The sequence below is a fragment of the Macaca nemestrina genome, chromosome 7 (genome assembly GCF_043159975.1).
Source record: "Macaca nemestrina isolate mMacNem1 chromosome 7, mMacNem.hap1, whole genome shotgun sequence".
Taxonomy (NCBI): Eukaryota; Metazoa; Chordata; class Mammalia; order Primates; family Cercopithecidae; genus Macaca; species Macaca nemestrina.
Genome location: NC_092131.1, coordinates 32,973,212 through 32,996,444, shown reverse-complemented (window position 1 = coordinate 32,996,444; position 23,233 = coordinate 32,973,212). Strand labels below are relative to the sequence as shown.

The 23,233-nt window shown below is 53.9% G+C and overlaps 1 protein-coding gene across 10 annotated transcripts; it reads right to left on the bottom strand.

The window, feature by feature from the left end:
• Window positions 1-678: 678 nt before the first annotated feature.
• Window positions 679-18,619, bottom strand: LOC105495788 (ribosomal protein S6 kinase like 1). Of its 10 annotated transcripts, XM_071099834.1 has the most exons (13): window positions 18,472-18,553; window positions 17,662-17,778; window positions 16,604-16,888; window positions 15,243-15,367; window positions 13,941-14,033; window positions 8,616-8,720; window positions 6,750-6,797; window positions 6,212-6,344; window positions 4,545-5,150; window positions 4,119-4,208; window positions 3,871-3,953; window positions 2,457-2,552; window positions 679-2,141 (listed from the first exon to the last, which is right to left on the bottom strand). In XM_071099834.1, exons 3-13 carry the CDS (start codon window positions 16,866-16,868, stop codon window positions 2,031-2,033), a joined length of 1,755 nt encoding a protein of 584 aa, XP_070955935.1. In that variant the 5' UTR covers window positions 16,869-16,888; window positions 17,662-17,778; window positions 18,472-18,553; the 3' UTR covers window positions 679-2,030. The 10 variants fall into 10 exon arrangements, with proteins under 10 accessions (XP_070955935.1, XP_070955934.1, XP_070955940.1 ...); XM_071099833.1 differs by lacking the exon at window positions 17,662-17,778 and having other exon boundaries at window positions 18,472-18,619; XM_071099839.1 differs by lacking the exon at window positions 18,472-18,553 and having other exon boundaries at window positions 4,545-4,703; window positions 17,662-18,321.
• Window positions 18,620-23,233: the final 4,614 nt, after the last annotated feature.

Below are 23,233 nucleotides of genomic sequence, written 5' to 3'. Positions count from 1 at the left end.
AGTGGGTCCCAGAGGGTAGAACTAGAGCTCTAGTAGATAGAAAAACAAATTAGGTTGAATGAAAGGAAGAACAGGACTTGGTGTTAGAAGCTTTAATTTATCTGGTAAACCTGCAAAATAGGCATTGCTTGCCCCATTCTATCGAAAGGAGGTCGACTGCAAGAGCTGGGACCCACAGTATTCTAAATTCAGGGCCCAACAAGGTACCAGACATGTAGCGTTGGGTGGATGAAGCACAGAAGTTCCAGAAGTGACTTGTGTTTCATGAAGCAGTGGTTGGAAGTGGTCCAGCCTGACTTAGGGAGAGTAGCAGAAGGAACACTAACTTGCAACTCTGGCTAGGTTGTGTCCTTAACCTCTTTAAGCTTGTTTTCTCAGGAGCTACCTTCTGTTGCAAGGGGTCACTGTGAGGATGCAACTGGCATTCCCCCAGGCACCATGAGCCTCTTCCAAGGCTTCTTCATCCTCTTCCCCACAGAGCCTGGTCCTCCTCCTGACCTCACCACTTCCCCTGAGGCCCAGGGCACAGGTGGCATGCTGCTCACCACCAGCCCTGCATCCTACTTCCTGGCAGCCCCCAAGCTCACTCTTGACTTCACTCTGGAGCGTCTATGGGGGAGCCTTCCAACCTGCCCCAGTGAGCCGCGGTCATTGCATGGAAGAAGCAAGAACACCAGAGACCAGAGCAGGCTTTATTGGGGCTAGGTAAACCCCAGGGAGAGGCAGGATGTGAACCGCGGAGAGTCATACACAGGCTGCGCTTTCGCTTGTCCTCTCTGTCTCAGTCTCCTGAAGAGCCCGAGGAAGTCAGGTCTCCCCACCATGAGTGACAGGAGTCTGGCCTGACAGAGTTGGGCCTTCAGAGCCAGACAGGTGGACCATGTAGGAAGCGCCACCTGGTGGTGACTGGGATGCTGGCGGGGAGGAGCTGGGGGCAACAGTCTAGTGGAAGTTTCCCAGGTCCCACACCCCGGTGACAGGGTGAACCCTGAGAGGAGCCCCCAAACTGGGGGCGATTGTCTTTGGGACAACCACTCACCCCAGTTTTTCAGAGACCAGAAGCAAGACGTTTCTGGCTAAGAGCCATGGATAGTTGTTCCATACATTTTGTGGTTTCTTATCCCAAAAGGACATGAAGTCACAGTAGGCAGTGACATGGTAAACAGCCAAAGCCTGAGAGGGGATCCTGATGGGCACACTTTGTCTCAGCTGCTTTGGCCTGGAGGCTGAATGAATTGCTGTCCTTTTGCACCCCTGGGGCAGGCTGCCCCCTCCCCCCACACAGCTGGCCCCATTGGGGAGGAGGGCTCTTGATTCTGGTTTCAGACTTGCTCTAAGGGGCAGAGCTGTGCATTCCTTCCTCCCCCCATTCCTCTTATTTTCTTCCCCTCCCTTTTGCTCTCCCAAGTCTGAAATTGCAAGATAGGGGGCATGGTCAGGAATGGGGGGGTCTTCCTGTCCCCTACCTCATCCCTCCCCACACTACAGATGGCATCCTTGCTTCTGAGCCTCTCTAGCTGCAGTAACAGCTTCTGGTGGAAGAGGCCCACTCACTGTGTGACTAAGAGGACTAGCCAGGACAGTCTGGTTTGGGTCCACTGAGCCAGTGGATCAGTGTCCTGAGAAGAGTCTCCAGAGATGTCCTGAGTAGGGCACAACATGGCAGTAAGTCAGTCACAGCACCTCACAGTAGGGTGCAGCAGGTGGTCAAGAGCTCAGCGCCAGTGCCACAGAGGGCAGCCTTTAACATGGTGAGTCCACATGCTCAGTGGGTCTGTTGACTCATGGGTGGAAGGTTCAAGCTGCTTAGCAGGGCAGGCCTTGACTGCCCCCACCTCCAGCTTTTCCAGGAGCTGACCCTTCCTGGGTGGTGGCCATAATTCTGAGGTCCCAGTGGGAGCCCAGTAGGACAGGCAGTGCCCTCCATTCCTCGCCCGAAGCCCGCTGATAGAGGGCCAGCCCTGGGTGTCAGGCAAGGAGGAGAGGCGATCCAGACCAGGCCAGCTGCTTCCGTCACCCGCTCTACCCTCTTACCCCACCAGTTTGCTCCACTGGATGGTACTGAAAAAGGGATGGGACTTGAGTTTGCTGACACCACCTTCTCCCACGCCCAGGCGCCGGGTAGGCTCGAACTGCAGCAGCTGCAGAGAGAGGCCCAGTCAGCTGGCCTGCCCCACTCCAGCTGTGAAGGCATGGGGTGACCTCCAGGGACTCCAACCACTATGGCCCCTAGGGGGCCTGCTCCCTGGCAACCTGGCCCGTGGAACCCACATTTTACCCTGGGGACATTAGTGGTGGTTGGCCACCAACATGTAGAAATGTGTTGACCCTACTGTCCTCTGCATCCACATCAGACACTGAGCACGAAGCACATGTGGTGCAGACATAGTTCTGTGCCCCTCCCAGCACCTTTCTCAGGCTAGGCAGCTGCTTCCTCTGGCTGGGCTACACCTCACCTCAGTCAGCAGAGAGGCCGCCGGACGACTGAGCCACTCAGGCAGCTGGAGCTGGGTGTGGGCCTGGATTCCTGAAGGGTGGCTCTGGGACAGTGCCTGGGAGGACACAGGGAAGGGCCTCTGAGGAGGTGACCCCAGGACTGTCTACATTACAGTGGCAGCCAGGATTTTTTTTTCCCATGTCACATCCCATGAGGATGATGACAATAATTATAGTTGCTAGGGCCAGACACTGCCCGATGGCTAAGCAGTGCCTTTACGTTATCCACGAAAGGCAAGAAACAGGCCCAGAGAGGTAAAGGGACTTGTGCCGAGTTCAGGGTTTGAACCTAGGTCTTGGCTCCAAGCTTGCTAGAAGCAACTATCTTGGGTTGCAATCAGGGCAGGCACTCTTGAGAACAGTGATGGAACTTTTCTTCTTATTTAAAAAATCCACATTGGCTATTCATTTGGCAGCAGGCCACGGCATGCTACCATCGGGGCCAAGGCAGGGGCGTGGCAATAAAATAAAATAGGACCTCTCCACACCCCAGAAAGGCACAGCTTTGGGGAGCAGAGGGTCTGTCTGGAGGGAAGTATGAACTTCCAGGAACCCCTAGGAGGAAGGCCAGGAGCTCTGGGCTGGAGAGGTGAGAGGAGACAGGAAGGAGAGAGCCACTCTGCGGGAAATTGCAACCAGGACTCTCAGGGGCCCTGTGCCATGGGACGAAAGCAGGAGGGAGCCCGGATGGACTGGTCAGATCTGGACTTCAGTTCACGCTGCATCCATTCTGGCTATTTCCTGCTCAAATGCACTTTGGCCTCTCCCTTGTTGCCTACAAAACTGGTCTCAGTTGTGGTGCTGAGCTCATGAGTGAGGACGATAGAAGGCAGAGCCATCTACTGTTCCCAAGAGTGCCTGCCCTGACTGCAACCTGCAAACACAGGTTCCTGGAGTGTTTGCGGGGGATCTTTTGAGCTCTTGGCTGACCCAGGCTGGACAGGGCAGCTGCTTGCCTGGGTGAAAGAGCCCCTCTCTCCCATCCTCCAGCGAAGGTCTGGGAGTGGCAGCCCACGAGGGCATGGGTGGGAGGAGTGAACAGTGGGCTCAGGAGGATCGAACAGAATTCCAGGGAAGAAGGGCTGTGTCACATTTTGCGCTTCCTCCAAATCTGACACTACCTGGGCCCAGGCTCTCTCTGGCAGAAACCTTCGCTGACCACCCCACTCTACTCTCATTCACAGAAGTTGACAGTCTCCTTAGCTATAGCCAACTAATGTGTTGGGAGTGCTAAGTGTGTCCCTGGCTTTGGGGGCAGCTGTGCTGGCAGGACAGCCAGGCAGTCTCTGCCCAGACTGAGTGACTGGACTAAGTCTGGCCCATCCCACACTCAGTGGCACCCACCAGAGCACTACACCCAGCCCAGCCACTCACCATTCCTGTAAGCAGTTCATACAGTAGAGACCCAAAGCTCCACCAGTCACAGGCTTCTGTCAGCTCAGAAATCCCACCCACCTCTGTGGGAACAAGAACACGGGTCCCAGCCTCACCCAAGAGGGCCTCTTCCGTTCTCCTCAGCCTACCCAGACACCACCCACCCCCTCTGTCATTCTCAGACTCTGGGCGCAACCCCCACAAAGGCACCCAGGTGCTAGGGCCCACCCCGGCCTCCCCCTTCTTGCCTGGGGCGCTGTAGAGATTGTCCACGGCCTCCCCGCAGCACTGGGGCTCCACCTCTGACCACTGGCCAAAATATGTGAGCCGGATGTGACCTCCAGTGTGTAGGAGGAAAAAGGAGGGGACAAAGATTGAGGACAGCTGACATAGGGGAGGGGGTTCCAGGGCTTCCCCCAACAGTCATGTGGTAGGAGCCAATGGCCTTGCTGGGCAGAACCTCTGCAGGGGCACAGCACCCTGAGGCCCACAGAGCCCACAGGGTACTCCCCGGAGCCTCAGCCAACAGACTCCGGCCTAGGCCCGCTGAAAGGCCGGCTGGGGCCAGGGAGGAGAAGACAACCTCGGAGGTCCCCTCGACTTTGGGGCTCTCTCGTCCTCTGCCTGAGGAGGCTTTGGGGGCTGCCCCCCTGAGGGGTGGGGAGGGCACCTACCTGCCTGGTCCAGGAGCAGGTTCCCGGGGTGGAGGTCCCGGCACAGCACCCCCTGCTCATGCAGTGCCTCCAGTGCCACCAGCATCTCCGCCGCCCACTGCTTCACCTGCTCCTCTCTCACACTCCAGGTGGCCCTGCCACAGCCCCGGCCGGCCCCATCTGCTGACAGGCAGCTCTGATCCGTGCCTCGGCCACAGCCCCCTAGCACCAGGCCGGCCCCCTCGGGAACCCAAGTGAGTCCCTGAGGGGGCCCAGCGTCTGAGTTCTGGCCAGCCCGCCTAGCTTGACGGTGCAGGTGGCCACCTGGGGCCTTTGGAAGGTCCGAGGAGCCAGAGGTGCTGGTCCTGGCTGTGGGTTCACCTTCAGCCTCCCTCTGGGGTCTGGTGGATGGGGCCTCCCCGGCTAGGGGAAGGCTCGGAGAAGTCCTAGGAGGCTCCAGGGCGATTCTGTCCTGGTCAGGGGTGTGGCCTGAGGGGAGCCTCGCTGGGGTCAGGAGGTTGAGGTGGGGGTTGAGCTGAGCCTTCATCCTCTCCTGGGTAGAGCCAGAGCTGAGCCCAGAATGTCGGGGGTGCGCCTGGGAGAGCAGGTGGGACCAGAGAGTGCCTCCTGGGCCATGCAGCGGGAGCGGTGAGCGTGGGGACAGGGAGAAAAAGAGCATGGATGCCAGGGCCCGCTCCCACTCCTGCCTCCCCTGTCTTGGGCACAGACTTTTTTGCCTCTGGGTGTCCAGGCCTAGTTCAGCCCCTCACCTCTGCTCCCTCCCACCCCTCAGCTTAGAATGCCGTCTGCCCTCCTCTTGACCCACCTAAAGCGGGCCCGGCCTCACAAACTGGCACACCACTGACAGACGTCCAGCACTGCCAGTGTCTGTGGTTTGGGTGGTGGGTTCACTAACATGAACACTGTTTTTAGGGAGACTGATATAAAGAAATTTAAAGAAGGCCAGGCACAGACTGATGATGACTATGTGTCATGACCCCAGATGTGGACCTCACTTTAAAAAGTCATCAATACAATCATAACTTCAGTCACCACCACCCTGTCTGGCCACTCCCAAGGGATCGGCACAGTCCAGAAAAATGAAAAGAGCCAACGCAGGAGGAAACAGCGACGGAGGAGACAGCTGCGATTCTCATGCCCACCCACGATGTGGGCATCCTCCCCAGGATGTCCCCTGCCCCCTTGGCACCACACACAGGCCCACAACAGCCTGACTGGCCTCCAGAAAGGCCGGGTCCCCTGGTCTGTGCTGTACATCTGGTGCAAGTTCCGCCCCTCCCCAGGTCTCAGCTTTTTTTTTTTTTTTTTTGAGGCAGAGTCTTGCTTTGTTGCCCAGGCTAGAGTGCAGTGGCATGATCTTGGCTCACTGCAACCTCCACCTCTTAGGTTCAAGTCATTCTCCTGCCTCCGTCTCCCAAGTAGCTGGGATTACAGGCACGCACAAGCACCCCTGGCTAGTTTTTGTATTTTTAGTAAAGACAGGGTTTCACCATGTTGGCCAGGCTGGTTTGGAACTCCTGACCTCAGTTGATCCGCCTGCCTCGGCCTCCCAAAGTGCTGGGATTATAGGCATGAGCCACCACGCCCTGCCAGGGCTCAGCATTTTAAGAGGTGACAACATATCCCAAAGTCCTGGGGAGCTGACAGGGGCCCCCAGGCCTGCTCACCTTGCACATGCTCCAGGTGCAGGAAGATGGAGTCCTCGCTCACGAAGTACCTGAGCAGCTTTGTCATGTAGGGGACTCCGTGTGGGATGATGGTCAGCCGCTCCCGGCTCACCATGTGGCACCTGGGTAGGCTCTGGGAGGGGCAGGGCAGGCAGATCAGCCGGGGACAGGCCAGAGACTGCTGCTGTTAGGGGACCTCCTAGCCCTGGCTTCAGGGGCACCCAAATGAGGGTGGAGCAAATGCCTCCCTCAGTTCCTGACCTGTCCTTACCCCCATTGCCCCTGTAGAATCCGGGTCCTCCACCCTCTAGCCAAAGAGGGGGCAGTGTGTGTGCATGTGTGTATTTGTGTGTTTGTGTATTTGTGTGTGTGTATGTGCATGTGTGTCCATCTGGAAAGCGGGGCATGTTCGGGTAGAACAAGCAGCTTTTGGGGGAGGGAGTGTAGGCTTCTAATGCAGGTTCTGGGTAGGAGTTTCCAAGAGCCCTGAGAAAGATCCAAGGGGAATGCAGAGTGGCAGGGGCAGGGTGGCACCTGCCTTCACCACGAAGGTCCCTCCTGTTGCCGGGTCCTGGACCAGCTGCACCTGCCAAAGTCCAAGAGGCACTGGTTAAGGCATGTGCTAGCTCCTGGGGCTCCGTGACCCCAGCCTGACCCCCTCCCAGGTTCCTCCACTGAGGCTGGCTCACTCCAGTGGCAGGGCAGGGAGAGCGGGCTTTGGTGGCACTCCTGAAGCGGACATCAATCCTATCCTGTTCATCCACCCCTGCTATACCTGTGGTCTCAGATGCTGCCTCCTCCAGGAAGCCTTCCCAAGATTACGGGGGCTGGGGTCCCTAATCTGTCTCCAGTGCTCTCTTAGTTCACCCTCAGGAGAGCCTCTTCACACTGTCTAATCTGTCTCCCTACTGGACTGTGAGCTCTGTATTCCCGGAGCCCTGCACAGTGCAGGGATGTAGTTGGTGCTGGACACACACACTGCGAGCAGCCCGAGCCTCGGCTCACTGTGTGTGGGGTGCGAGAAGAACGCCCTGCCCATGCTGGGCCAAGCCTCACATCGCCTAAGGGGAGGGCTGAGAAGCCCTGTTCCACCTGGACCCCCAGAGATCAACCCCTCACCCAAGGCCTTGGCCAGAGCCCCACCATCCTGCAGGGTCTGAGGTGTCACGGCTGGAAGGGACCTCAGAGCCAGTCACTTCCCCTGATCTCTTTTTTTTTTTTTTTTTGAGACAGAGTCTCGCTCTGTCGCCTAGGCTGGAGTGCAGTGGTGCGATCTCGTCTCACTGCAAGCTCCGCCTCCTGGGTTCATGCCATTCTCCTGCCTCAGCCTCCCAAGCAGCTGGGACTACAGGTGCCTGCCACCACGCCCAGCTAATTTTTCGTATTTTTTAGTAGAGACGGGGTTTCACTGTGTTAGCCAGGATGGTCTCGATCTCCTCACCTTGTGATCCGCTGGCCTCGGCCTCCCAAAGTGTTGGGATTACAGACATGAGCCACTGCGCCCGGCCTCTGATCTCTTGCTTTACAATTGAGGAAGCCACAGCTCTGAGCTGACTCCAGGTCTCCCCAGCGCAGCCACGTTGTGTGGGCTTGGCATGCTGCGTTCAGGCCTCTTCCCCACTCCACTCCACCCCCTTCATTTACACAGACCCCCACGACGCAAGTTTATCTATGTGAAAAACCTGCATATGTACTCCTGACTGCAAATAAAAATTACAAACAAATAAGTAAAGTCCTCTCGGAGGCTTTCCTTGGAGAGCAGCCTCTTCTTGTGTTGGTTTCCACTAGAGGCAGAGGCTGTCAATTGCATGGTCAGGGTCGTGTTTGGAGTAGGGCCCTTTTCTCATCTGCGTGGTGGGCAGGGGCGGGCCCCAGCAGGAGGAGTGGGCACACAGGTACGTCGAGGGCGGGAACAGGATTCAGCCCAGGTGAGGGCATGTGGAGGCAAGGCCCACACCCTGGGGTTGTGACTCCTTGGCTGCTGGCCTGCCCTGTGGACATTCCCCAGGGAGGCCGTGGCCAGCCATGGTGGGGGGTGGGAACTGGGCCCTGAGGCCAGGCTACTGGGCAGTGAGGAAGGCCACAGCTTGGGATCAGGGTAGGGGAAGGGGCACTGGGCTTCGATCTTGGGCAAACTGAATTGATTTTCTCATCTACCAACCAGGAATTCCAAATGCCCACCTTCCCTACATCTCTGGATTGTTGAAGCCATACAGAAAGCCCTTGGTGAGGGCCGGGTGTGGTGGCTCAGGCCTGTAATCCCCGCAATTTGGGAGGCCAAGGCGGGTGGATCACCTGAGGTCAGGAGTTCAAAACCAGTCTGGCCAACATGGTGAAACCCCATCTCTACTAAAAATACAAAAATTAGCTGGGCGTGGTGGTGCCCGCCTGTAATCCCAGCTACCTGGGAAGCTGAAGTAGGAGAATCACTTGAACTCGGGAGGCGGAGTTGCAGTGAGCCTAGATCATGCCACTGCACTCTAGTCTGGGCAACGGAGAGAGACTCCATCTGAAAAACAAAACAAAACAAAACAAAACAAAAAACAAAAAACCAAGAAAGCCCTTGGTGAATGGAAAGGCTGTGAGAATGTCAGGGATCACATGTGCCAAGTCACATGGCCTCTCTGAACCTTGCTCCTTTTAAGTACAAAATGGGGTCATAGCAGCACTTCCTTCAGGGGGTCATGAAGAGGATTCTCTTAAAGCAGGCGATTCAGGCACAGCAGCAGCCTGCACCTGCCGCAGAGCACACCTTTGACAACCTGTCGTGATTATTACCAGTGTCATCTGAGGGGAAGCCCACCCTAGCTATAAAGTGCTTACTCTGTGCCAAGCACTTTACATAGGTTGTTTAACTTTATTCCCACAATCCTGCCAAAATTCAGGCCTGAGCCTCAGAGAAGTTATGTGGCCTACTGTCCCACTGCTAAAAAGTGGTCAAGTCAGGACTTGAACCCAGGCAGGTTGATCCCAGAACCCTGCAGACTTTACTGGAACTGAGAGCACAACCAGGTGACCTTGGCACGGGCCTTCCCTCCTGAGCCTGTTTCTCCATCACCAGTGAAAGGAAGGCAGTGGGCTACACGAGCGCCCAGGATCCTTTTCGCAGCAGGAGCAAGGAGTCCTCTCCGACCACCAGAGGTCTCTCCTCCAACAGCCAGAGACTGAGTCCAGCCTGGGCTTGGCTCCCTGACCAAACTTGTGCAATATTTGAAAAAGCAAGGAAGAAAACTTTGGAGTCATTTAGGAGAACAGAGTTTCCCACAAATCCTGACACCCCGGATAATTCCCCACCGTCCCTTGCCAAGTGGGATTCCCCGCCACCTTGTCCCGGGCAAGGGCCTCTGATTGACAGAGTCCAAAAAAACCAGTGAAGGAGGGAAGGCTGAGGAAGCCAGAAATAAACCTTGATCCATACACTGAAAGATTTCTGCTAAAAACATACTAAAACCACCCTCAGTATCCAGAAAGAATTAGACTAAAACATTAACAGTGATTATCTTGGAGTTAGGTAGGATTCAGGGGATTTTTTTCTTCTTCTCCTTTTTCTTTCATTATATTTCAAAAGGGCGGCAAAGTAGGGGGCATTTTCCCATTCACTCAACCAAACAAGAAACCCCTTTTACTCAGTGGTTTGGGAGATGGAGGACTGTCTAGTCCCTTGACTTCATTTATTTATATTTATTTATTTATTTATTTTGAGATGGAGTCTCACTCTGTTGCCCAGGTTGGAGTACAGTGGCGTGATCTCAGGTCACTGTAACCTCCACCTCCCAGGTTCAAGCAATCCTCCTGCCTCGGCCCCCTAGTAGCTGGGCTTACAGGCATGCGCCACCATGCCCAGCTAAATTTTGTATTTTTAGTAGAGATGGGGTTTCGCCATGTTGGCCAGGCTGGTCTTGAACTCCTGACCTCAGGTGATCTACCTGCCTCGGCCTCCCAAAGTACTGGGATTATAGGCGTGAGCCACCGCGCCCAGTCTACTTCTTTGTTTATTTATTTTTGAGACGGAGTTTTACTGTCGTTGCCCAGGCTAGAGTGCAGTGGTGTGATCTCAGCTCATTGCAATCTACGCCTCCCAGGTTCAAGCGATTCTCCTGCCTCAGCCTCCCGAGTAGCTGGGACTACAGGCATGCGCCACCACACCTGGCTAATTTTGTATTTTCAGTAGAGACGGGGTTTCACCATGTTGGTCAGGCTGGTCTCGAACTCCTGACCTCCGGTGATCCACCCACCTCAGCTCCCCAAAGTGTTGGGATTACAGGTGTGTGCCACCGAGCCCAGCCCCGTTGAATTCTTTGAACCTCAGTTTAATTCTCTGTAGAACAATTATTAAAATGCAGCACTGTCCAATTGAACTTCTTATCACGATGGCAGGATTATACGTCTGCACTGTCCAATATGGACGCCAGTAGCCACATGGGGCCATTGAACACTTGAAATGTGACTGATGAACTGAGACACAGATGACTTCATTGGGAATGAATATGAATGCAGAGAGGCTTATGTGGCTAGTGACTACCATGTTGAACAGCACCATATAAGCCTTTGCTCCCCCATGGTGACTGTGAGGATTTACTGCCACAGCTCTGTAAATGAGAAGGTTCCGTACAACTGTTGGGTGAGCTTTCCATTTGGGAAGATGGAAGGCAAAAAGAGCGATTGTTGTAAATAAAGAGACCCACTGAATTCTTGGGACAGAGGGACCATTAAAGTTTGGTGAAACATGGTAAACCTCTTCTTTAAAGATGCACAAAGTATCAAAATCCCAGGAGGAATCTCCCATGGAACAAACAAGCCTAAAGATTTCAAACAAGTTCTTAAACTCAAAGGCCCACAGGGGCCAGGCATGTGAGCAAAGGGGCAGGGTGGAGGCGCAGACGGGAGGGCTGGTGCCCTGTCTAAAGCAGGCATATCCTCCTTCATTCCCTGCTGCCACAGGGGAATGGGAGCCCAGCGTTTCCAGATCTGATTTTTTCAAGAGAAGCAGGAAATCTGGACTTTTATAAGAATCTGCACATTTTTAAATGTTGGTAACAACTAAAAAACAAACAAACAAACAACACCCTGTGTTTAAGCCAAATAAAACAAGTGACTTGGATGACCTTCTTCTTCTTCCTCCACCCCATCTCAGAGCCTGGCTCCTGCACGAGGCTCAGCAAACACCGGTGACGTCTCCCTGGCCCCCAGGCTCTGAGGCCAGGCCCTCGGGTATTCTGGCTGTTTCCCAAGTCCCGATCCACCCACCTCACTGCTCCCTGCCACCATCTCTTCAGCCCCTATAGTTATCCCAACAGCCAGACACGTTAGGGATCACTCAAGCATCATCCCGAGCAAGCCCTTTGCTTCCTCCTTGGGCCTGAGGGCTGCTGCAGGCTGGCACTGCCCACCTCCCCGGATCTGTCTGGGCAGAGCTGTGGAATGGAACAAGGGTGACAGTATATCCAAGTCTGGCTGCAGGGAGCCAGGCCCAGGGGTAGTAACACCTTTCCTAATTTGGGGAAAGTGATGGCTTGGGCATGACACAGGGAAAGGAAGTAGAATCTCAGGAGGGAGGTGAAGTCCTTAAGTTGAGTATCCCAGACAGGATAAAAAACAAAAAACAGAAGGGCAGCCCTGAAATAGAATCCCCATTCCAGGCCAGTGCCTCATGCCTGTAATCCCAAGCGCTTTGGGAGGCCTAAACGGAGGTGGAGGATCACCTGAGGCAAGGAGTTTGAGACCAGTCTGGGCAACACAGCGAGATCGCTCTACAAAAAATAGAAGAAATTAGCAGGGCTTGAGACTGTGGTCCCAGCTACTCAGGAGGCTGAGCTGGGAGGATTGCTTGAGCCTGGTAGGTCGAGGCTGCAGTGAGCTGAGATCACGCCACTGTACTCCAGCCTGAGCTACAGAGCGAGACTCTCTGTCAAAAAAAAAAAAAAAAAAAAAAGAATGGTTGGGCTTGGCCTTAATTTGTGCTTTCCATCTGCAGGGGCCTCGATACACCAGATTCCTAAACCACTTTCCTGAGGCTAAACAAGTTTGGGGAATTCTGTGTCATAGTGTACATCTGCATCTACAAACTCTAAGAACTCCTATCATTAAAAAAACAAAGCAACATAACTTTAACTCACTGTTTTCCTGTCATACTCAGCTCAGAACCCCTCTTGCCATAACACGTATGGTTCAGCAGGATCTTACTGGGAGGCACGGTGTCAGTCACCTCCCAGCCAGTCCCTGGGAGCAGCTGTGCTCAGCCAAGGTTGGGTCGTGGCCACTGACACTCGAGCACTGGGGAGGGGACCATGGCAGATGGAAGCTGGCAGGGCCTGCGCTGACAGTCTGGGGCCTGCCCCAGGGACCCAGGAGAAGCAGCCAGAGTAAGGCCCGGGAACAGGGGCGTGCGTGCCTCCCAGCTCACTCCTGTCACTTGTATTTAGAGCCATCAAACATGTAATCAGTGTCATAGCATGTGCCAGGTCTTTCCCCAAAATTGTTTTACCTCCCAGATCACCCCATAGACAGAGAATTCTCATCTCACTTTCCAGAGGATGAAACCACAGCTCAGAGAGCAGGGGGCTTGCCTGTGGCCACCTGGGGTGGTGCCCAGCACGGGGCCTTCCCGCAGGCAGCATGTCATCCTCTTGCCTGTGGGAAGCACAGGACTGTCTCCTTTTCTCTGCGGGCCCCTAGATCCACCAAAATCACCCAGCGAGTATGTCAAATAACAGATTCTTGGGCATCTGTATTTTTAGGAAGCTCTCCATTTAGCCAGCTTGGTAAAGAACTTCTTGGGTGACTATTCCAGGGTTCGGGGAAGAGGGGAACCTCATACTGGCTGGACTCTCATTTGACCTCATTCTCTATCCTTCTGATTTCCTCACTCTAACAACGAGTGTCCTGAGTAAGGGTTGAGACGTCGCCTCCTATCTTCTTGTCTGCCCTGACTAAGGCAAAGCACGCGAGATGGGATTGAGACAGGGTAAAGTTATAGTTAGGTCAGGAGAGTAAAAAAGGGTAGACTTGCCAAGGGCCTGGGCAAGGAAGGGCCAGCGCGGGCCCTCTCTGGACAGGTTTCTGGAGTTGAGCACGTCCCAGCCGCAGGAAGTCCCCAGCTGTGCTCGGTGGAGTGCCTTGGCTGCAGCCCTGGGGTTCAGGGTGAGTGTGGTGGGGGTGCTGTGGGAAGCGGGAAGTGGGCGTGAGCACGGCCTCGAGGGCTGGCAGAGCGCCCTGGGCATAGCTCCTCACTCCTCCTGCAGTTTCTGTCCCAACTCTCCCAAGGAGCAGGTTTTCTGGGTCTGAGCTGCAGGGCTGTGGAAAGAGCCCGTCTGCCTCTTCTTTTTATATTTTATTTTATTTTAATTTTATATTTTATTTTATTTGAGATGGGGTCTTGTTACGTTGCCCTGGCTGGCCTCTAACTCCTGGGCTCAAGCAATCCTCTTGCCTTGGCCTCCCAAAGTGCTGGGATTCAAGGTGTGAGCCACCGTGCCTGGCCAATTGGCCTCTTCTCGTTCCCTGTATTTTCCTCTCCAGGACCTAGGACCAGAGTCATGCGTGTTGGGGATGGGGGAGAGGTGGGAACTGCTGGACACAACTGCACTCCCCTCTGACCCTGCCCACCTCCTCTGGAGGAGTGGGGGCCACTGCTACAACCTGCTTTCAGCACATCACATCTCTCTCCCCAGTACCACCCCAAATTGCATACCCTGTTTCCCTCCTGCAGGGCAAGTGTCCACTCACTCACCTTCTCGATGACCCCGACCACCCTGCAGCCCCTCAGCTGCTCCACAGCAGAGCTCAGCGTGCGGATGGGCCGGAGCCTCAGGCTGCTGAAACCCTGCAGAGGAGGGAGACAGGCCACAAGCAGCCTCAGAGCCAAGCCCTCCTTGGCCATGGTCTTCTCACCAGGCATCAGGCAGGAGCTTCTGGATGCAAGGAGAGCAGTAGGGAGGGCAGGGGTACAGGCAGGCCCCACCCCACAGGGGCAGGCTGGGTGGAAAAGCTGGCCTCGACTGACAGGTACCCATACTGGTCCAGGGTGGTCAAGCCAACTTCCCTGCTCAGCCCACCCAAGGCCCATGTTCTCTGGGCTTCAGAAGTCCCCTCTCAAAAGCCCCATCTAGGCCAGGCGCAGTGGCTCACAACTGTAATCCTAACACTTTGGGAGGCCGAGGCGGGCAGATCACTTGAGGTCAGGAGTTTGAGACCAGCCTGGCCAACATGGTGAAACCCCATCTCTACTAAAATACAAAAGTTAGCCGGGCGTGGTGGCGCCTGCCTGTAATCTCAGCTACTTGGGAGGCTGAGGCAGGAGAATCGCTTGAACCCGGGAGGTGGCGGGTTGCAGTGAGCCAAGATCATGCCACGGTACTCCAGCCTGGGTGACAAAGCGAGACTCCATCTCAAAAAATGCAGAAGCTCCCAAGGTGGGGGTAGGGAAATAACCTGGGAACCTGTGAGTCTCACAGAACATGCTTTGTAGACCAAGCACGTACTCTGGGGAAAGGCAGCCGTACGAGATGCAGTGAGCCAAGGAGGGTTGTGTGAGTGCAAGCATCCATGGGGTAAGAAGCACGCATGCATTTTCCACCCTCACTAAGCACTTACTGGTTTAGAGAAAGCCATATGGGGAGAGTGTGTGTGCACATGTGGGTATCAGGGTCTGTTCCAAATTGCACGCCAGTTCACAACAGAGACAGAATCAGGAGACTCTGAGTGTGGACACACGTAAGCGTGGAAACTGAACTGTGTGCAAGGCTGGCAGATGTATATGTGCACGCATCGCAAGTGCTCTGTGAGGGAGGCAGACTGGACTGGAGATGACTCAGTGAGTTGTTTGAAAATGAATGAGCCACGAGGCATGGGAGAGAGAGGAAGCCAGGAGGAGAAGATGATGGGCCTCCCTGGCACACTCCAGCCCAACTAACGATCTCCACTGCCGGCCTCCGCCCTGCAGCCCAGGGCCGGCCTGTGGGTGTCGGGGCCTCCGCAGTCTCCCCTCAGAGCCTTTCTCCTGCTCAGGCCTTTGGGCGGGGGGTCTCCTCACCGTGCTGGGGCTGGCTCCACTGCCCAGCGGCCGCTGCAGGTGGCAGTTGAAGATCTCCTCTGCCCGCCGCAGGTACTTGGTGATTTTCAGCTTCACAGCCTCACGTCGCTCCTTGTTGGGGTCAACTGTGGGGGACGAGGGTCACCAGGGTCCCCAGCCACAGCCTCGGAGAACTGGAGTTCCAGCTCCCATTGCCTGCCCTCTGCTCTCCCGAGTAGGGAGCTCCTGTTTCTAAGCCTGGTTCGGCAGATTCTGCCCCCAGATTGCTTTGTGAGCCCCTCCTCTGGGGCGGGGGACCAGCCAGGAAGGAGGAGGAAGGGAAATGGCAGGAGGAGGTTAGGAACCAGGGTCACTCCTCAGCAGACAACACTTCACCGTTAGCACCCACCGCCTTGCTGGCAGCTGTCACACCCTGGAAAGGGACAGGGTGGGGATTTCCCCATCCATTTTTTTCAGAGGAGGGGACAGAAGATTCCAGAGAACATTGCTTCTTCCATCTCTGATGCCCAGTGTGAAGAAGGCTAGGGTGGGGACCAGGATAAAGGAATTGACCGGACAGACTGGAAGCCCAGGCTTGAGGGGTCTCTTCAGCCGGAGGGCAGTAAGGGCCCAGTGGCCACCCCAAGCCTGGCCACCAGCCTCTCCCCTGGCATGGAAGTTCCTCATGCTGCCCTGGAGGGACCTCCCCTCTCACCTCTAGGCCTTGACTGTTCTCTCTCTGGGACTCTAGCCAGTCCTTCAGCTGGATAATGCACCTACCATTCTCCAGTGCTCAGATTAGAGATCTAACATCTAGAAAATGCTCTAGGCCAGCCCAGTCTGACCTCAGTTTCCCTCTTTCCTCTCTTCACTTCCCCCCTAATCCTCTTCCTACCTGAGACTATAATGGTCCAAATCAACTCATCAGTCTCCCCCCACTAGAATGCAAACTCCCAGAGGGCAGGAGCCCAGCCCAGCTCCAGGGACAGGCAGTCAGGTGTGGAAGGCCAAGTACACAGCCTGTGAAGTCAAACCCCAGCTCTGCCACTTGATAGCTGTGGAACCTCGAGCGAGCTATTGAACTGCCCCAGGCCTCAGCTTCCTCATCTGGAACATGAGAATTTACAGTATATACAGTAATTTCTATTACTGTGACGCTCAGATGAATGAATCTACATGAAGCCCCTTAGAATGGTGCCTGGCACGTAGGAACAGCTTAATAAGTGCCAGCTATCATTGTCCTTCACGGAGGCCCTGCAGGCCAGCATAGTGCCCTGTTCACCCAGTACAAATGGACAGAGGACAGGACAGATGGATGACAGGAGGAGTCCTGCACTGGCCCTTCCCCACTCACCCCAGCCCTGCCCAGCCCCGGTCCTCACCATGTATGCCACGGAGCAGCACGTCCACGCCATTCTGATAGTGGTTGAAGGCCGCCTCATAGTCTTCACCAACGTCGCGCTCCAGGGCCAGCCGGATCTGCGTGGCCGCATCCACCAGATAGTCACGCTTTGTCACGTCAGACGCCCCCAGAGCCACCCTGTTGCGAATCTGCTCCAGGTACACGCGAGCCTGGGACCGTGCTCGTGAGCAAGGCTCAGGCTCCAGGCCGGGGCTGGGCAGGCACTCGCAGGCCACCAGGCTCATGGCTGCCCTGCAGCTGGGACCTGGAATGGGCAAATGTATTAGGGAGGACCTAGCTGGGTGCAACACCCCTATCCACTCCCCAGTTTCCTCCACTGAATATCAGGGAGACTAATATTCACCTCCAAAGACTGAAGGGAGTCAGAGCTAAAGTGGGTAAGGTCTTTTCATGGATCCAGGTCCTTCATAAGTGGTGGTAATGATAGAATCATCACCAGCTTGGGACTCTGTTTTCTTCCTTTTTTTTTTTTGAGACGGAGTCTTGCTCTGTCACCCAGGCTGGATTGCAGTGGTGTGATCTTGGCTCACTGCAACCTCCACTTCCCGGGTTCAAGCAATTCTCCTGCCTCAGCATCCTAAGTAGCTGGGATTACAGGCACTCGCCTACCACACCTGGCTATTTTTTGTATTTTTAGTAGAGACAGGGTTTCACCATGTTGGCCAGGCTGCTCTTGAACTCCTGACCTCAGGTGATTTGCCTGCCTCCGCCTCCCACAGTGCTGGGATTACAGGCGTGAGCCACTGCGCCGGACTGGGGTTCTGTTTTCCTTTCCAATCAAATTCAGTTCAGCAAACATTTCTGGAGTATCTGGTACTGTGTTGAGCTCTGGAGAGAGCTGAGGATATCTGTGATCCACAGCCACCTTCACAGGGCCTCCATGGAGCACGCTTGATATCTAGTACGCATTCAGCACATGGAGGCCACACACGCTGATCTCAAATGCTGTTCCTCATGCTGTTCCCTCCACCCTGCCTGTTCTCCCCTCCCTGCTCCTCCTGTGGGAATCTAATTTACCCTTTGGGGTTTAGACTTCTCCGTGGACGGGACGGATTGCCCCTGCTGTGTTTGTTCCCTTGGTCCTGAGGTCGGTGTGGTCAGCGAGTGAGGACCCCTCCTGGAGCCAGCAGAGAGCTAAGCACAGAGCTGGCCTGTAAGACTTGTTGGCAGACGGAATGACTGAATGGCAGACTCGGTGCCACGTTGGATGGGGATAGAAGAGGGCAGGGTGACCCAGCCCCAGGGAGGGTCTCTGTCCTCCCGGCTTTACTTTTGAGAAGGCCATGTGGCCTCCAAGGACCTGACAGCAGCTTATCCCTGAGCAGTGTGTGACCCAGGCGGCCAAAGGGATGAGAGCCGTGGCTGCGGGAAAGGAATGGGCTCAGAGAGAGGCCCGCGGAGCTGTCCCGCCTTTGCTCTCCCAGGTCTCACTGGGAATGGGCAGGGCCCGGAACTTACAACCCGAGGTCATTCGGAGAGAGAGAGAGAAGGATGGGCGGTGGGGCGGAGAGGGAGACCCACAGCCTCAGCCGGCGGGGAGCTGAACCCGGGCCAGGAGGCGGAGGGAGGCCGCACCATCCCTGCTCGGCCAAGCCCAGGGGGAACTTGAGGCTCTGAGGCCTTGCTCTCGGGGGTGCCCGGGTGGGACTGGCTTCAGGGGCCACCCCGCCGGGCCGGGTCCTGCCGGGCAGAGCCGCCTGGACACAGAAAGCGGCGCGTGCAACCCGCGGGGCCTCAGCCGCAAGGTGCACGGTCCCAGGGTGGAGGGACGGCCGAGGGGGCCCCTCGCCTGGGAGGGTGGAGGAGGGGCCGGACAAAACACCGTACCTGCCCGAGCTGGCGGCCCGGTCCGCGGGCCAGGCCTCCCCCTGACGCCACCGGCCCTTCACGCGAGAGCGCGCCGCCGCCGAGGCTTTCCGGCATCTAGCGTGCGGGGCCAGCCGGTGCAGCGCGGCCATTGGCTGCGGATTAGCTCATCCTTGATCCTTAGAATAAACCACCAATCACCGCCCGGTTCGGCTCCTGCCGGCCTTAAAGCCACAGGGTCTGCACTGCGGCGCTGTCGGGGGCGGGGAGGGGGAAGGGAGGGGGCGGGGAGGGGGAGGGGAGGGGGCGGGGGGTGGGCGGCTTAGAGAGGGGAGGGTGGGATGGGATGTAGGGTGGGTGGGGAGAGCAGGTCTAGAATCATCCAGGGATGCGGAAGGGGCTGCTTCAGAAATCTAGACCGTGCCACTTCTAGTACTTTTCTCATTCGTTACTTCATTCCTTTATTCAACGATTCAATGCTATGTATTGAGAGTCTACCATGCATGAGGAGCTGGGTGTTGAGATACAGCCGTGAACTAGCCAGCGCTGTTCACATCTGCATGGGGCTTACAGTCTAGTGAGGGCTACCGAGAGTAAAGAACCCAGCAATAGAAGGCTTTTGATGTCGGAACCGAGCTTAAAATTCAAGACATAGGCCGGGTGCGGTGGCTCATGCCTGTAATCTCTGCACTATGGAAGGCTGAGGTGGGAGGATCATTTGAACCCAGGAGTTCAAGACCAGCCTGGACAACATAGGTAGACCCAATCGCTATACAAATTACAAAATTTAGCCGGGCATGGTGGCGTCTGCCTGTGTTCCCAGTTACTCAGGAGGCTGAGGTGGGAGGATGGATTGAGTTCAGGAGGTTGAGGCTGCAGTGAGCCGAGATCATGCCACTGCACTCCAGGCTGGGTGATGGGGCAAGATCCTGTGACACAGATCTCACCTGCAGGTTTGGTGCTGACTGGTTTCACCCTGTCCCCCGGATGCACTTGCTCTACCCCAGACACCCTTTCATACTTTCCCCCTCTGACTCCCACCCGTGCCCCCATCCTCACTCTCAGCCAGCGCTGTTGCTTCATCCTTCCCTTGACAATAGTGGCGCACAGACTCCCACAGGCTTGCTCTTGGCTCGCGGGCGGGGCTGTGCCCACACTCTGCTTCCAACCTTTTTCCACAGGTGACTGTCTGTGCCCCATCGAAGGCCACCCTTCCAGGTGGGCATCAGTCCCATGCCATCACCTTGGCGACACCACTCCAGCGATTCTCCCCTCTCTCCCACCAGATCATTATCTGATACAAACATAATGCTGTTTCTCCCCTCTTAAAAACAAAACAAGAAAACAAATCAAAATACACTCTAGGCCTCACTTCTTCCTTTATCTACCACCCTATGTTTGCAGTATGCCTAATTTTCTTTCTTTCTTTTTTTTTTTTTTTTTTTTTTGAGACGGAGTCTCACGCTGTTGCCCAGGCTGGAGTGCAGTGGCGCGATCTCGGCTCACTGCAAGCTCCGCCTCCTGGGTTCACGCCATTCTCCTGCCTCAGCCTCCTGAGTAGCTAGGACTACAGGCGCCCGCCACCGCGCCTGGCTAATTTTTTGTATTTTTAGTAGAGACGGGGTTTCACTGTGGTCTCGATCTCCTGACCTTGTGATCCGCCCGCCTTGGCCTCCCAAAGTGCTGGGATTACAGGCTTGAGCCACGGCGCCCGGCCTTCTTTTTTTTTTTTAGTAGAGATGGGGTTTCACCATATCGCCCAGGCTGGTCTCAAACTCCGGAGCTCAGGTGATCCACCCACCTTAGCCTCTCAAAATGTTGAGATTACAAACGTGAGCCACGACGCCTGGCCCAAAAGTAAACTTTAAAAATACATCCTATAGAATGGGAGAAAATACTTGGAAATCATATATCTGATAAGGGTCTAGTATCTAGAATATATAAAGGACTCTTAAATTCAACAATAAAATGACAACCCATTTTAAAAATGGGCAAGTAATTTGAATAGATATTTCTCCAAAGAAGATATGCAAATGCATGCCATAAGCACACGAGAAGATGCTCTACATCATTAGTCATTACAGGAATGCAAATTAAAATCACAAGGAGAGACCACTTCTCACCCACTGGGATGACCACAACAAAAAAGACAATAATAACAAGTGTTGGCAAGGATCTGGAGAAAACTGCATATTGCTGATGAGAATGTAAAATGGAACAGATGCTTTGGAAAGCAATTTGGCAGTTCCTCAAAAAGTTAAACATAGAGTTACCGTATAACCCAGCAATCTACTTCTAGGTGTATACCTAAGAGTATTGAACACATATGTTCACATAAAAACTTGCACATGAATGTTGATAGCAGCATTATTCATAATAGCCAAAAAGTGGCAACAACCCAATGTCCATCACCTGATGCATGCATAAAATGTGATGTATCCGTGTAATGGAATATTATTCAGCCATAAAAAAGAGTGATGTGCTGATACATGCTACAACGCAGATGAACCTTTAAAACATTATACTAAATGAAAGAAGCCAGTCACAAAAGGACACATATTGTATACTTCCATTTATATGAAGTTTCCAGAGACAGAAAGTTCACGTCAGGGAGGGGACAATGTGTATGGGGTTTCTTTTTGGGGTCATCAAATGTTCTAGAATTAGACAGTGGTAAGAGTTGTACAACCTAGTGAATAATACTAAGGACCACTAAATTGTATATTTTTAAAAAGTAAATTTTGGCCAGGTGCGGTGGCTCACTCCTGTAATCCCAGCACTTTGGGAGGCTGAGGCGGGTGGATCACCTGAAGTCTCCGGAGCTGGAGACCAACCTGACCAACATGGAGAAATCCTGTCTCTACTAAAAATACAAAAAAATTACCTGGGTGTGGTGGTGCATGCCTATAATCCCAGCTACACAGGAGGCTGAGGCAGGAGAATTGCTTGAACCCGGGAGGCGGAGGTTGCAGTGAGCTGAGATCGTGCCCATTGCACTCCAGCCTGGGCAACAAGAGTGAAACTCCGTCTCAAAAACAAAAAAATAAAAATAAAAATAAAATGGTAAATTTTATGGTATGTGAATTATATCTCAATTAAAAAAAATTACAATAAAAAAGAAAGAAAAAACAATGCCTGAACTCTTGATCCTGCCCCGAAACCTTTTCCACCTGAAGCCTTTCCCAGCCCATTCTGATGATCTGCCCATCCTGTTGTTGCTCAGGCCAAACATTTTGGAACCATCCCGATTTCTCTTATTTTCTCGCACAGCCCCTTGCCCCTCTCCATTCTTTTTCACCAACCTCACTCACTCAGCTGCAACTCCTGGGATACACCAGGCAACTCTCACCCCAGGGGCTTTGCTCAGCAGCTGCCTTCTGGCTGAAATCATCTGCCACCAGGTATCTGTCTGGTTTTCCCCGCTCCTGGCTTTTTTTTATGTTGTTCTTTTTTCGAGACCAAGTCTCGCTCTTTTGCCCAGACTGGAGTGCAATGGTGTGATATCAGCTCACTGCAACCTTCACCTGACGGGTTCAAGCGATTCTCCTGCCTCAGCATCCCAAGTAGCTGGTATTACAGGCGCCCACCATCACGCCTGGCTAATTCTTGTATTTTTAGTAGAGATGGAGTTTCACCACGTTGGCCAGGCTGGTCTCAAACTCCTGACCTCAAGTGATCCACCTGTGTAGGCATCCCAAAGTACTGGGATTACGGGCATGAGCCACCACGCCTGGCCCCTGCCCCTGTTCTGAGGCGTTGCCCTGATGTGACTTTCTTGTGAGACCTACTCTGACCATACATCACTCACAACACCTTCATTCCCCCTCATGCCCTCTGCTCAGCTTCTTTTCCATTGTACTTAACACTGTTAGCTACATAACTTACTATTGATGCTATATAACTTACTTGTTTTTTTCTTTGACATGGTGTCTCACTCTTTTACCCAGCTGGAGTACGGTGGTACAATCACAGCTCACTGCAGTCTCAACCTCCTGGGCTCAAGCAATCCTTCCACCTCAGCCTCTTGAGTAGCTGGGAGTATGGGCACATGCCATCGTGTCAGCTAACTTATTTTTATTTCTTTATTTTTATTTTTTTAGTAGAGATGGGAGTCTCACTATGTTGCCCAGGCTGGTCTTGAACTCCTGGGCTCAAGCAATCCTCCTGCTTTGGCCTCCCATGGTGCTAGGATGACAGGAATGATCCACCACGCCCGGCCTGTTTTTATATTTCTTTCATTTCCTACCCCCAGTGTAAGATCCACATGGGCAAGGGGTTTTTTTGTCTGCTTTGTTCATCACTGTATCCCAAGTGCCTGGAACAGCATCTGGCACATAGTATTATTCAATAAATATTTGCTGAATGAGTGAGTGAACACTAAAGAATGAGAAGGAATTAACCAGGAAAAGTGGTTACAGAGGGCAGTGGAAGGAAATGTTCGGGGAGGTGAAACAATATGTATAAATGTTTTAACAAACTAAAGGAGAAAAAAAATAACATTTGCTCATCAAACAGATGGCATAAAGTCATTTGATAAAATTCGTGATAAAGACAACCTCTTAACTTGCTTAACAAACTAAACAAACTCATGAATGTACTTCTTAACTTGATGAAGTGTTATCTACCAGAAACTTAAAGCAAACACCATATGTAATGGTGCAGCATTGGAAACATTGACACAGTCCAACAATTTTTCTGGTGTCTGGAAGGATCCTGCTCCTCTACCCCTTTAGAAGTTAGGCTTGGCCATGGCCCTTGCTTTGAAATGCTAGTGAACAGAAGA

What these genes read in the sequence shown, in the direction of transcription:
- LOC105495788 (XM_071099833.1), bottom strand. Translation starts at nt 16,868, where the DNA reads ATGAGCCTGGTGGCCTGCGAGTGCCTGCCCAGCCCCGGCCTGGAGCCT. An exon ending in GTGGAGCCAGCCCCAGCACG is followed by an intron (nt 14,034 to 15,242) that starts GTGAGGAGACCC and finishes CCTCCTCTGCAG; the next exon opens with GGTTTCAGCAGCCTGAGGCT. An exon ending in TGGTCGGGGTCATCGAGAAG is followed by an intron (nt 8,721 to 13,940) that starts GTGAGTGAGTGG and finishes TTTGTTTTTCAG; the next exon opens with ATGGAGTCTCTCTCCGTTGC.